This window comes from Gekko japonicus, unplaced genomic scaffold (genome assembly GCF_001447785.1).
Source record: "Gekko japonicus isolate JY-2015 unplaced genomic scaffold, Gekko_japonicus_V1.1 scaffold2258, whole genome shotgun sequence".
Lineage (NCBI taxonomy): Eukaryota > Metazoa > Chordata > Lepidosauria > Squamata > Gekkonidae > Gekko > Gekko japonicus.
In genome coordinates this window covers 13,230-25,486 of record NW_015173742.1, presented here as the reverse complement: position 1 = coordinate 25,486, position 12,257 = coordinate 13,230, and the positions used below count along the sequence as shown (strand labels likewise).

General features: G+C 40.8%; 1 protein-coding gene across 1 annotated transcript in view; it reads right to left on the bottom strand.

Annotated features, from left to right (window-relative positions):
* The window catches only part of LOC107120693 (cytoplasmic dynein 2 heavy chain 1-like), a gene marked incomplete at its 5' end in the record, with an annotated part of 76,235 nt that overhangs the window by 51,924 nt on the left and 12,054 nt on the right, over positions 1-12,257 (bottom strand). The window contains 3 exons of the mRNA XM_015423464.1: positions 8,962-9,066; positions 9,884-10,095; positions 10,973-11,048. Of these exons, the coding sequence (XP_015278950.1) occupies positions 8,962-9,066; positions 9,884-10,095; positions 10,973-11,048 (393 nt within the window). The remainder of the gene's footprint in view (positions 1-8,961; positions 9,067-9,883; positions 10,096-10,972; positions 11,049-12,257) is intronic.

Genomic DNA, 12,257 nt, shown 5'->3' with positions numbered 1-12,257 from the left:
TGCTGGGCAGAAGCCCCGGTTGGCCCTGCCCACTTTCTAAAAACACTTGGTATGCTCCAGGAAAGTTGTAGGTGCTTTGGCGCCCATGAGCACCATGTTGGAGTCCCTGGCTTTGAAAGCATGGTGAGGAATCAAAACCATGACTTCCCTCCCTGCTCACATAGCATGGCTGTTCAACCTCAAAGGCTACAGGAAACTGACATGTAGATGTAACTTTTGAATAAGGCACATGTGCATTAAATCCAGTATGTGTAGATCTGAACAGCATAAACAGATAAGAAGAAGCATCTGGGATCATATGCATTGTGTTTTATATACGTATCTTCTAATGAAACATTACATTCACACATGTCCTGTGGCCCTGGACATGGGAAAGGAATGCAGGGAGAAACACAACACAGTCTCACATTCACTACACATTTAGGAGGATGAACATGAGAATATCATCCAAACCACAGTCAGGAGATCTAACAGTACATCAAAGGGGAACAGTGAACTTCTTGATTTATTGTAAGGGATCTTCGTAACATAGTACAAAAATCCCCTGTATTTTTCAAGGGCTACTGCAAACAATGCCAAGTAAAAGTGTACTTCTTTTTGTATGACTGGTCTAAGGACTGTAGAAATAAATTGAATTGAACTGAATGCCAAGTGAAGTTACATAGCTTTATATATGACATACAGCCTGATAAATGAATAGTTCTCTAGGGTTCACATGTAGTAGACTATAAATGACATAATGAACAATGTCATCTATTGAATATGGGCATCATACATGTAAGTGCTGACTGCCACAGAAATGTGATGAAGGAACTGCTTGGAAGAGCAATCTTGTGACAGCTTTCATCAATAAAGGGAACATCAGTCCTTGAAAGTATCTTTTGCTGCATATGATTCAATTTGAACAGATGGCATCATTTAGATCCAAACAAAGAATCTGAATGGTTCACTGATATAAACAGGATATATACCACAGATTCTATCTTTAAATACTTTCTTAGTGCTTTCACGGTCAACAGGTGTCAACATCTCTGCAGACAGTCAGTACTCAAGCATTAGTGTAACATACTGTTTATACAATCTACTAGCAAATTACTATCTGGCTATACTGTTTCATTCTGTTAGCTTCTGTAGTCTCAACCAACTGAGAAATATAGCCTTGTGTGGTCAAGGCCTTTATAGAAGGTAGGCATACTTCTGTTCAGCATAGCACCAGAGTATACACGCAGCAACTCTAGGGAACTGATTCTTAACTTTAAAGAATTTACACATTGTTTGGGGCCATAAACAATTTGGACTAAGCTCTTGTCCTCAAAAGCTAGGCAATATTAAATGGATACATCTGAAGAATGTCACTAATATTAGTTGGACAAAATATTCTGTGAAACATGTGCTCTGAAGCTTGCTTTCCTTTCTAGCGACTACAGCTTTCCGTTCATAACAGCGTTCGTGATGCAGTAAAGTTTCAGAAGGGATCCCATGACTCTGCAGTATGCTGCACTGTGCTGCAGCACATCTTTACCTTTTGCATCAAAGGAAGACTTGTGCTGCTCCAGCACTGGCTTCCCACATGGAAAACGTACACAAATTCTATCCAGACAGCTAGAAATACAATTAGGTGAATATCACGCATGATGAGAGAGTCAGTACAGAGCAACAATGTCCAGGATATTCAGGGTCTTTCCTCTTCACATTTTTTTTTTTTAAGCCTAGAATCCAATGTTTATAAATCAGCAAATTTAATAACAGTCCCTTAACTCTGTCAGCCTCTGATCTGCTTACATGTAGAAGTATGTAATCAGAGTCTAAGAGGAAGCCAGGGCCAGGACTAAAAAACCCTGGTAAAAGGAGGGCTTTTATTTACAGCCTCTGGTATATCTTGGAAAGGTGATCCATGTGTTACGTCAGGAAAGCAGCAGTCAGCACGACTCATAATAATTCAGAGATTAAAAACTGCAACCTGCTAAATGGGCTGACAGAGCATACCAAAGGTGATCACTGTAGCTCCCTTCATGAAAAATATTAATTACTATGATTAATAGGCAACCGTTCATTAAGTAACTTAGCTCCAAGATATTTGAAATATTTGTAAACAGCATGCATTTTGCTTATAGTAAACAAAAAATATTTTCATCTCCTTTCTGTATGTCTCATATTTATCCAGTCATCTTAATTTCATCATATTTAACATTTGCCAAATTCTCCTAATTCAGCCAGTGATTCATTATTGTTAGATCTTTAAGGAATTTTAATCCTAGAGCTAATGAAATCCACAGTTAATTAGTTCCCTGTTGTCCCCTTTTGCTAGTTTAAAGTATCCAAGTAACCGTATGGCTGGAAGTATATAATCCAAAATTTCTTCAACGATTTTACTTATGCTTTGCATAATTTTGTAACTCTTTGGGGAGGCTTATTTATTTAGTTGATGTGTATGCTGCCTTTCTGGATGTAATGCCTGCTGGAATTGCCCCACAAATATAAAAACAGCATAAAGCACAATACACTCTAACAACACAAACCAGTAAAACAGATACTTTCAGAATCAACAAATCATAAAACTGGTACAGGTAAAGCCCAGGGATAAACTCTCCACCTTCCTCAAAGGTCTTATGTAATAAATTCATTTTCAGACTTCTCCTGGAGGCCTCCAATAAGTGAAGAAAAGAGAGTTCCAAAGTTTGGGGCTGCTGCTGAGAAGACCCTTGTAGAGCTTCCCACCAGATGTATTTGTAACAACGCAGCTTCCCACAGAGGAGCCCCCTCATCTGATCTCAGGTCACAGGTGGGAAGGCAAGGGTGGAGGCAAACCTTCAGATACTTTGGGCACAAGCCATTAAGGAAAGGGTCCCCAATCTTTTTGAGTGTGCGGGCACCTTTGGAATTCTGACACAGAGCAACGGGCACAATCACAAAATGGCTGCCACAGGAGATGGAGCCAGCCATGAAATGTCAAGGAGAGAGGTTATATATAGTGGGAGACAATGTAGCTGAAACAATATTGGCATAACATACTCATTTCATAAAGATGCAATGAATGGTTATAGCTAGCTTTGAGTCCAGTAGCATCAGACCAACAAGACTTTCAGGGTATGAGTTTTCAAGAGTCAAAGCTCCCTTCGCCAGACAATGAAAAGTTAGGCTGCCATTTTTTAAAACCAACTAAAACTTCAAGGTTGTCTTTAATGGCAGACTTACATAGATTGTGTTAGTTAATATTATATGTTGTCATACACTGTTATGTATCATCATATTAAAAATTAATAGTGTTCATAAACAAAAACATATGTAATCTGAAGTCAGTAGACTGATCCCACACTACTTCAGTAAAGGAAGTTATGCAGTACAAGTATTGTGACCAGAGAAAACATACAGGGAGCGGTGGCGCAGGCAGTACTACACTGTTATGTATCATCATATTAAAAACTAATAGTGTTCATAAACAAAAGCATATGGCTGTTCCATGCAAGATAAATCACTGGAATCACAAAACTCTTGAGGCCTCAGAGTTGTGTAATCTGAACTCAGTAGACTGATCCCACACTACTTCAGTAAAGGAAGTTATGCAGTACAAGTACTGTGACCAGAAAAAATCATATAGGAGGAGCAGTTCTTGAGGGATGTTACCACACCAGAACTGCCAATACGCAAAGAGGGGTATGGTGCTCCCATAGTGATGTACCACCTCCCATGTGACTTCTCTACTTCTACTACATTACCACCATGGAACTGAGTTACTCCACTCAGGTAACAGAGAGCAGGCCAAAAACAATTCCTGACCATTTAACAAGTCCAATCTCAATGGTGACGGAACCAGGCGATCCAGGCGACGACCAGATCGGATGGAGGCGGAGTCGGGGCGACGCAACTGCGAAACGACGCAGCACAGCAGGAGCCCAAAGGGACGTAAAGCCGGAAGCTGCAGTCGAAGCAGTGCATGCCGGAGGAAGAAGCCAGCAGAGCCTGCTGAGTTGGTCGCCAGCCTCCCGGACGCCAGGAACAACGCCCGAAGCCTGCCGATGAGGAGGTAATACGCCGCAGGGTGCTGCTAGGTAATCCCCTCCCCGTGAATCTGTGGCCCTAGCTAGGTAAACAAACTACGAAAGTAGTACAGTGTAAACCGCTCTGAGACCCATTAGGGGTCATGGGCAGTATAGAAATTGGAAATGTAATGTAATGTAATACAGGAGGAGCAGTTCTTGAGGGATGTTACCACACCAGAACTGGCAATACGCAAAGAGTGGTATGGTGCTCCCATAGTGATGTACTATCTCCCATGTGACTTCTCTACTTCTACTACATTAGCACCATGGGACTGAGTTACTCCACTCAGGTTACAGAGAGCAGGCCAAAAACAACCTCAGGAATTCCTGACCATTTAACAAGTCCAATCTGAAAGACTTATTGAAATATTTGCAGAGTCACTCAAGTATTTGCAGTAGCAAAGATACATGCTAGCTTGAACTAGTTTAAATGAAACTAGATAGAAAATAGTTCCATATCCTCCGGCATTCCAGAAATCAAATCAGGTGTTGAGAAATAGATAGAGTGTAGAGTTTCAAATATTGCCCAACCCATAGAATACCTGCCCCTTTCTATGTGCACCAATGAGGGAGGTTATGGGATGGACTTGTAAGTAGGTGGGATTACAGTTTGGCAAGGTGCCACCCACCTGAAGATTCAACTATAAAAGTAAAGACCAAACGTTGGGTCTTTGCTAGCCACATCCCTTCTTTATTTATTTATTTATGCATTTATATCCCGCCCTTTCCCGAAGGCTCAGGGCGGCTCCGAAGGCTCAGGGTCCTCTGTCTTCTTTTCTACCCCTAAAGTCCAACTCTCTATCAAACAACCCTTTTGACCATCCTAGATCTCTTGGACTGCAGCCAAAGAGGTCCATACTTTGCTGGCTGGTTCTAGCAAGTGTGATTTAGTTAACATCCCTAGGTATTACTTTCTTCCCCTATCTTACATTGCATCAGACAAGACTTCAGGAACAGGCAAGTATAAACTGATACCTACCTACAAGTAAATGAGAAACTATCTTGATATCTTTCTGTAACTCTAAAGGAGAAACTTGATTTTATGCGAATTTGAGACTGATTTTGTGTGTATGTGATTTCGATATTGCTCAGTAAAAAGACACCAGTCTCGTCTCCATCACTGGTACTCTCTAGGGCTGGCAGAACCTCCGTAAACTTTGGCAAGGACTCACGTTAAATTTAGTTAGCCATCTGCTGTAAATAAAGCGATTGGCGTAACACAGGGATACATAACCCTAGTACTCATACCAAATACCTCCCCGGGAATACTGTTCCCCCTCCCCTGTTATAAACTGACTAAGGTTACTGTGCGAAATACTGTCCTTCACAGATTTTACAATCTGATTAAAGGTGTACTTAAAAAGTAAAACTGAAAAGTAAAATCACCAGTTCAAAACAGTTCAGACGAACATGGCTATCGACCTGTATCTAAGTTCAAAACATAGTCCATCAGCTACAGACTGTACAGTGTGTGATACCTAGGTGATTACACTTGTTTTCACAGGTCTGTGCACTAGAGACAAGATGCTACCATCCTCAGCCAGTGGCAGTATATCTGAAAACCTTTCCAGCCATGAAACTTTTAAATGTCAGGGTGGCTGGCTATTTTAACAATGGTGCAGCTGGAATACTCCGCCTGGTATTCTTATCTGTGCCCTCCAGAGACTGCTCACCCCAGCCTGGGTCTGGCTAGAGACGCTAAGTTATTAAGAATCCCAAGGTTTGAAAAACATGTTATAAACTACTTATGAATTGAACAGCAAGTTTAAAACAGCTTTGCTACCATGGTGCCTATTTTAATAAACCACTGTTTAAAACAGTAAAACCATAGAACTCAGACCTCACTTTCCATCTGTGTGCTTATCTGTAACACCAGTTGTCTCGCTCTGCTCCAACCTCCACCCACCCCCCTTCTAGTCTCAGGTTTGAATTTTTCTGCACACACAAAGGGTTTTTGAATTTATTTTTATACTGAACACTCATACTGAACATTTCATTTTTACTGAACACTCCTTTTAGATTGCATGAAAGAGTCCAGCAGCACCTTAAAAAAACTAGCACAGCTACTCACCTTGTACATCCTCACTGCAAACAGCTTGGGTCATTCCATGGCATTTTAAAGACATCCCATTTTAAAGACAACCCCTCCACCCCTTATTTCCTTCAGATTTCCCTGTCCCTAAACGTGTATGTGTGTGTGTGTGCTCCTTTGAGAGACTCCTGGCAAAGAACGTTTTCCTGCAAAGGAAAGGGGTGAATTCGGATCTTCCAGGCCACGCCTGGAGTTTCTCCATGCTAGGGCTGGAGTTTCCAGGTGAAGCACGTCTCTCTCTGTTGAGGAGCCTGCCTATCAGTGAAATGACAGCCGGTGAAATTTCCCCGGGTTGAAAAAGCGAGAGCATTCACTGGTCGCCTTTGAACTGACAGTCTGCGAATGGCTGAATGAGTGTGTGGCCCTCCCTCTCTCCTCCCAGCAGGCACTGCGCAGGCTCACTCTGCTCCGGAATTCAGACAGTCTCTCTCAAATACACAGCTGGCCTGGAGGAAAGTTTGCTTTGTACTCTTTATTCCTTTTAAAAAAGGATGGAAGGTGGGGAGGGGAGTTTGGGGGGACTGGCATTCTGTTCTCCCTGTTTTCTTGGTAAGTAGCTTTTAAACTCTTGCTTCCTGTCCTTTTTTAAAAAGGCTGTTTGCAAACTGCTTTTTAAAAAACTCTTGTTTTTAAAGGGGGGATCTGTGTGCTGGCATTCTCTCTCTCTGTGTGTGGGTGGGTTAAGGGGGGAAGCATTCCCTCTCTGCTAAAGGGGGCTGCTTTCTCTGCTTACTTGCCTCTCTCTCTCTCTGCCTGTAATGTATTCTATGCTGCCTAGAATGCATTAAGATGATTGTGAATCATCTCATAGGGAAGCAATGTTAAGCTTCGTCTTGAACAGGGATTGAAGTTCAGGACTACTGCGTCCAATCGGATTCAAATGTATATAAGCGGGAAAGACTCTGGGGGCAAGGCTGTAAAGAGTAGAACTTTTTAAAAGCACACTTTTTTCCTTTTGCTCTCTGTGAGGCTTGCAAGGGGAGGGAGGGGGGACTCCAGGATCTGCCTGGGGCTTACAGAGGAAGGTGGGGAGCATGCAAGGGGTGGGGGTCGGCCCCCAGGCTCTGTCTGGGTGGGGGCTCCCCAGGATTCGTCCAAAAGACCCTGGAGGGGCAGTCTGCAGTAACCAACGTTAGTACAAGCATGGGCACAAATACACATTCACGGCAAAAAGCCAGCACTCTATTTCACACATGTCCCAGCCCCCCTGCCATTTCAAAGCATTCCCCAGTCACAAAACACAATCACAAAAGCCCCCTTTGCACCAAGAAAGATTCAAAACACCCAGGGACTCCATTTTCCCATCCCCCAACCCACGGCCAAGTGCTACACCCTTGGGGGAAAGCCGACACATGGTCGCCACGCCCCCAGGGCTGCCATCTTGCCCTCCCCTTGAAGCATGGCCCTCAGGGAGGCAGGACTAAGCCACTAGAAGGGGGGAGCACTCATCAAATCTTTGACTTGACAGAAGGGGTGTACTAATTCCTCCTGATGTCTGTTGTGGGGAGGGGAAGGGGAAGGAGTTTGTAAGCTGCTCTGAGACTCCGAGTGAAGGGTGGGGTATAAATCCAATCTCCTCTCTTCTTCTTAGAAGGACATTCACTCATTGAATACTGAAGTCCAGTCATTGCAGAAGGACATACTTTGAAGATTCATATCTGAAACATCACTCAGTTCACAATTACTATGTATTAATTAACTATCATGAATAGTGAGTTGAAGTTATTCCTGTGTGATGGGCATTTTGGTTTGGGATAAAGTTGCTTGGCACATTTAAGGTCTAGATTTAGAAAGTATGTCTTGGAGTTGGCTTTTCTCATTGGAGTCAAGCATTATAATAAACAAAGATTGATTTCTTTGTATATTAAGTCTTTTGTCATGGCTCTGCCTCAGTTGGTATTACCTCTGTTTTATTTGTCTGTTGATTAAACATAACTCATATGAGAACTGGTATACTGATTTTATTAAAGTTTTGCATTTTAATTTTAGATATGAAGTTGCTTGATCTATGATACTATTTAACTTTTATGAGAAGCCAGATAATTGGGGACGGGTATCTGAGCTTATAAACCAAGCCCTAATAAGTAAATCTTTCATAAACTCTAAAACAGTTCTTCACCCTTCCACTCCCCATGATAGCTACCAATAATATCCTAGTAAATTGATCTATCAACAAAAACTGTGCCTCCTTCACTATCCAATAAATCAATGAAATCATGGGCAGTTCAACAGAGAAACATTTTTATCTCCATGGAGCCTGACATAATGTCCTGGCAATATTTAGCGGGATAACTGAACTTTTTGTGAACTAACTGTAGCATCAGCCTTTGTAAACTGGGAATTTGTCAATACAAACCTCTTCATCACATTAAAAAAACCCAAACCTTTCCAAGTCTATAGCAAAGTGAGTTTCCACGACCCTACGCTCAGAGACATATTTCTCTTATAGGTGGTGGAGATATCTCTTTTGAAGTTTGCAGACCTCGTTAAGACAGAAGCAATTAAGCCTCTCTCACAGGTATAGCAGCAGCACAACCTAGACAATACAGGCGGAACAAAGTCCTTCCACAATTCCTTTGTCTGAACTTCACCATCTTCCACCTGTTACCCTGTCCCAATGATTTTTTTCTCTTTCTCTACCTGTAAAGGAACAAACGGCAACCCTTCAGATTGACAGTTCTCATCTGTACAATCAAATTTGGAAGATTATTATTTGTTTTTGTTTTTTTTAAGTAAAATTAATGTTAGTAAATAGATGTAGCTTCTTTGGCAAGTGACTATTCTCATTCTAATAACAATCAGCACAAAGAAACAAAAATCAAAACTTACTAGGGAACTAATCATTCGTTGAGATGAGCGTGCAATGTTGGCGGGCAGGCCAAAGAAATCAGGTTTATCATCTTCTGGAAGGCTTTCGATAACTTGACGGTAATCCTATGCAGAAAGGAAGATTAATACAAAATATATTTCAAAAATCCCCGAGCAATTACAATTCAGTGAAAGGAGGGTAAAGACATGGAACTTTCAAACTAGATTTCAGATCTAGATAGAAATCTTTTAATTAGCGCAGTCTTAGCACACTGAATTCTAAAGACACCAATAAAGGAATAATTTTAAATATGCTCTTAGAAATGGCGACGTTTAATAAATCTCAAGTGACCTTGAACCAAAATAACCTTTTATCTTTAAACTGGAAAATAATTTGAAGCTAGGAAAATAATTAGAAGCCTTAATGATAAGATAACTAATAACACCACAGCCAGGCTGCAATTCTATGCACACTTACTTGGGAGTAGGCCTTGCTGAATTCAATGATACCTAGTTTTGAGTCAACGTGCTAAGGGTGAAGCTGCATAATATGTTATAAGTAAAAATGGTAGGGAGTTGTTGGTGGAAAAATACAATGGCATTCCTAAGGAAAAGTTTCTTGTAGTTGTTATTTAGATTAGATATGACAGCTTGCTGATCCAAAGAACCATGAGCCCAACTGAAGACTGAATCTCCACTGCTGTACCTGAAGGCTTGATGGACTTATTAATAGAGTAGCTAGAAGACTGGCTTCTGAGTGTCTCTCAGCCCTGATCAAGGGAGAAACTTTGACCAAGACAGCAGGGATAGCAAAACATTACTTCAGCAGCACCAAAGGTGGTTTTCAATTAGGGAACGAGAGGCATGATCACCTACCAATTTAATAAAGCAAAAGAAAATTAATTTTGGCTTGAATGCCTGATAAGAAGGGAGACAGCCTCACCGATATATTGCAGGAGTTAGGTAGAGAGATGGAATATGGAAATCTGCTCATCTTCTTGGTCCGGAAATTTGAGTCAGCAATGACTCTAGAATTAAAAAACTGTTCCAGGTAGGATCGAAGAACCCGCATATCAAAGTAATTATCTATACGACCTCCATATATAGCATTTTCCAATAAACCATGCACGAATTCCCACTGAAAGTCTTTGGGACCTGAAAATTATTAAATATGAAACTAGTAAAACATGGCACAATGACTAGGTTGCAGATTATTACATTTCATCATTAAAATAATCTTTAACACAGTAGGAAATATAGTCTCCTGGTATGTAGTGGAAGGACCCAATATTCTGATTTAACTGTGACATTACCTCCATTATAGATCCTAGTGGAGGCTTAACTGCTTTGACTTTAGGTGCATCAGATACTGTGCCCTTTATGCCCAAACAGTAGCCTCAATGTGTCACACAAACATGACTGACAAGGGAATGCTAAGAGGAATTCAACAGACATGGAACGTCCTCCCTCTATAGTTTTCCATTATTTCAGATGCACTTCAGAGCCATCCAAGTAAAGACAAGTTGACTTTATATATTTAGGTAAAATAATGAAATTTGCTACACTGAAACAGAACTATAAATTGTGAACTGTTAAACATAAAGGTTTTCAATAATTAATGCCTCTTCTAATGTACATCTTTCTGGGATAAGGTCCAATTTATGAATCTATAATTGGTTGTTATAACTGTAGTTTGTGAAATGCTTTTATTAGCACAGATATAGATTTTAATAACGAACAGTAATATTGTTTTATAAAAATGTTATCTATAGATTTTTCATGAATTGTTAACAAATATATTCACAGACATTTTAATAAATGATCTTAAATATAATCTGAGGAAGGATCTTTTTAAAAATGTGGCCAATATATGATTTCTTGGATAGATGGTGCTTGTGCTTCTAGTTTGGATGGAACCTGTCACTCTTCATTGTTTGTTAAGTGCAAGTATGCCAAGGTGAAATGATTTATGATTCCAGAAAAGCAAAGTCAGACTATGAAATCAAGGTTCCTTGAGGACATGATGACTCACCATCAAAGAGTTTGTCAATAATGTCATACCCTGCACGAAGATCAGATAAAGAAAATTCATAAAATTTGGTCCAGCCCTATAGAGAGAGAGAAAAAAAACCCAGCTGATAAGGCATAAGTCTAAATCAAACAAAAGACCGTCTGCCTGCATTGCCTGATATGAGTTTCTTACAACCTCCCAAAGTAGCATCAATTATTACGTCACATTCCTTTTAAATACAAATAAGAATTTCAGCCCTTCCCCAAGCCGGTGGGGGTGAGTGCCTGGGCAGTGAGCACATGGGACAACATTTAACAGACCAACCCTAAACTGACATCAGTGGGCTTGGAATGGTATAATTCTGCATAGAAGGGCACTGTAAGAAAGGGTTGCCAATGTCCAGGTAGGGCCTGGAGACCTCCCAGAATTACAACTGCTCTCCAGACTATAGAGATTTGTCTCCCTGGAGAAAATGGCTGCTTTGGAGGGGGGACGCTATGGATCCCTCCTCAAATCCTGCCCTCCCCAAGTTATAATTCCACATTTCTAGGAATTTCCCAATCTGGAGTTGGCCATCCTACTGTAAACTCCAGGAAAAAAATTCTTGCCTTTATATAGCTTGTCCTATACAGCAGAAACAATGTCCGAGCAAACCAGAAGTAAATCTTAGCGAGTTAATTTGGGCTTATCTCAATATAATTCTGCACAGGACTGCAGTCTTAGTTTCTGGAATTTAAGGACAATTCTTTTTTTTTTTTTAAATCCCCTGAAGACAGGGTAGCTTTATTTATTTTTTGTTACACCTACAAAACTACAGAAAATAGAAATGGGAAGGGGGAAAAAAATAAAAAAAACCCTGGGGTACAAGACAGCAAATAAAAAAGCCCACACTATGACTAAAAACCCAAGAAAGGAAGGTCATTAACAGTTAGTATTCAGTTAGTCATAAAAATAATAACTTTTCGTTTAAGTCAATGAATTCAAGAGTTAGTGAGTCCGTTTTAGTAATTGTCTATTTTCTTTTTTTGATGTGCACAAAGTCTCTTTCATCTTCTTCTTCAGTTGCGGGTCTTTAACTTCCAAAGAGTTACTTGGGTCCCCTTAGCCGCAAATCATATGCATCTCTGGCCGTGCCACCTTCTGCTCCTCCTGGGTCTCCGTCCATCTCTTCCAGAGTGTCTGCTTGGCCCCCTCCGTCTGGCTGTTCTTCCCTTTTCGATCCATGAAACTGCTTCAACCATTCTTCCGCTTTAAAAACCGAGTCAATTTTCTCCCTTTTGTCCTTATACTTGAACACGACACCTTC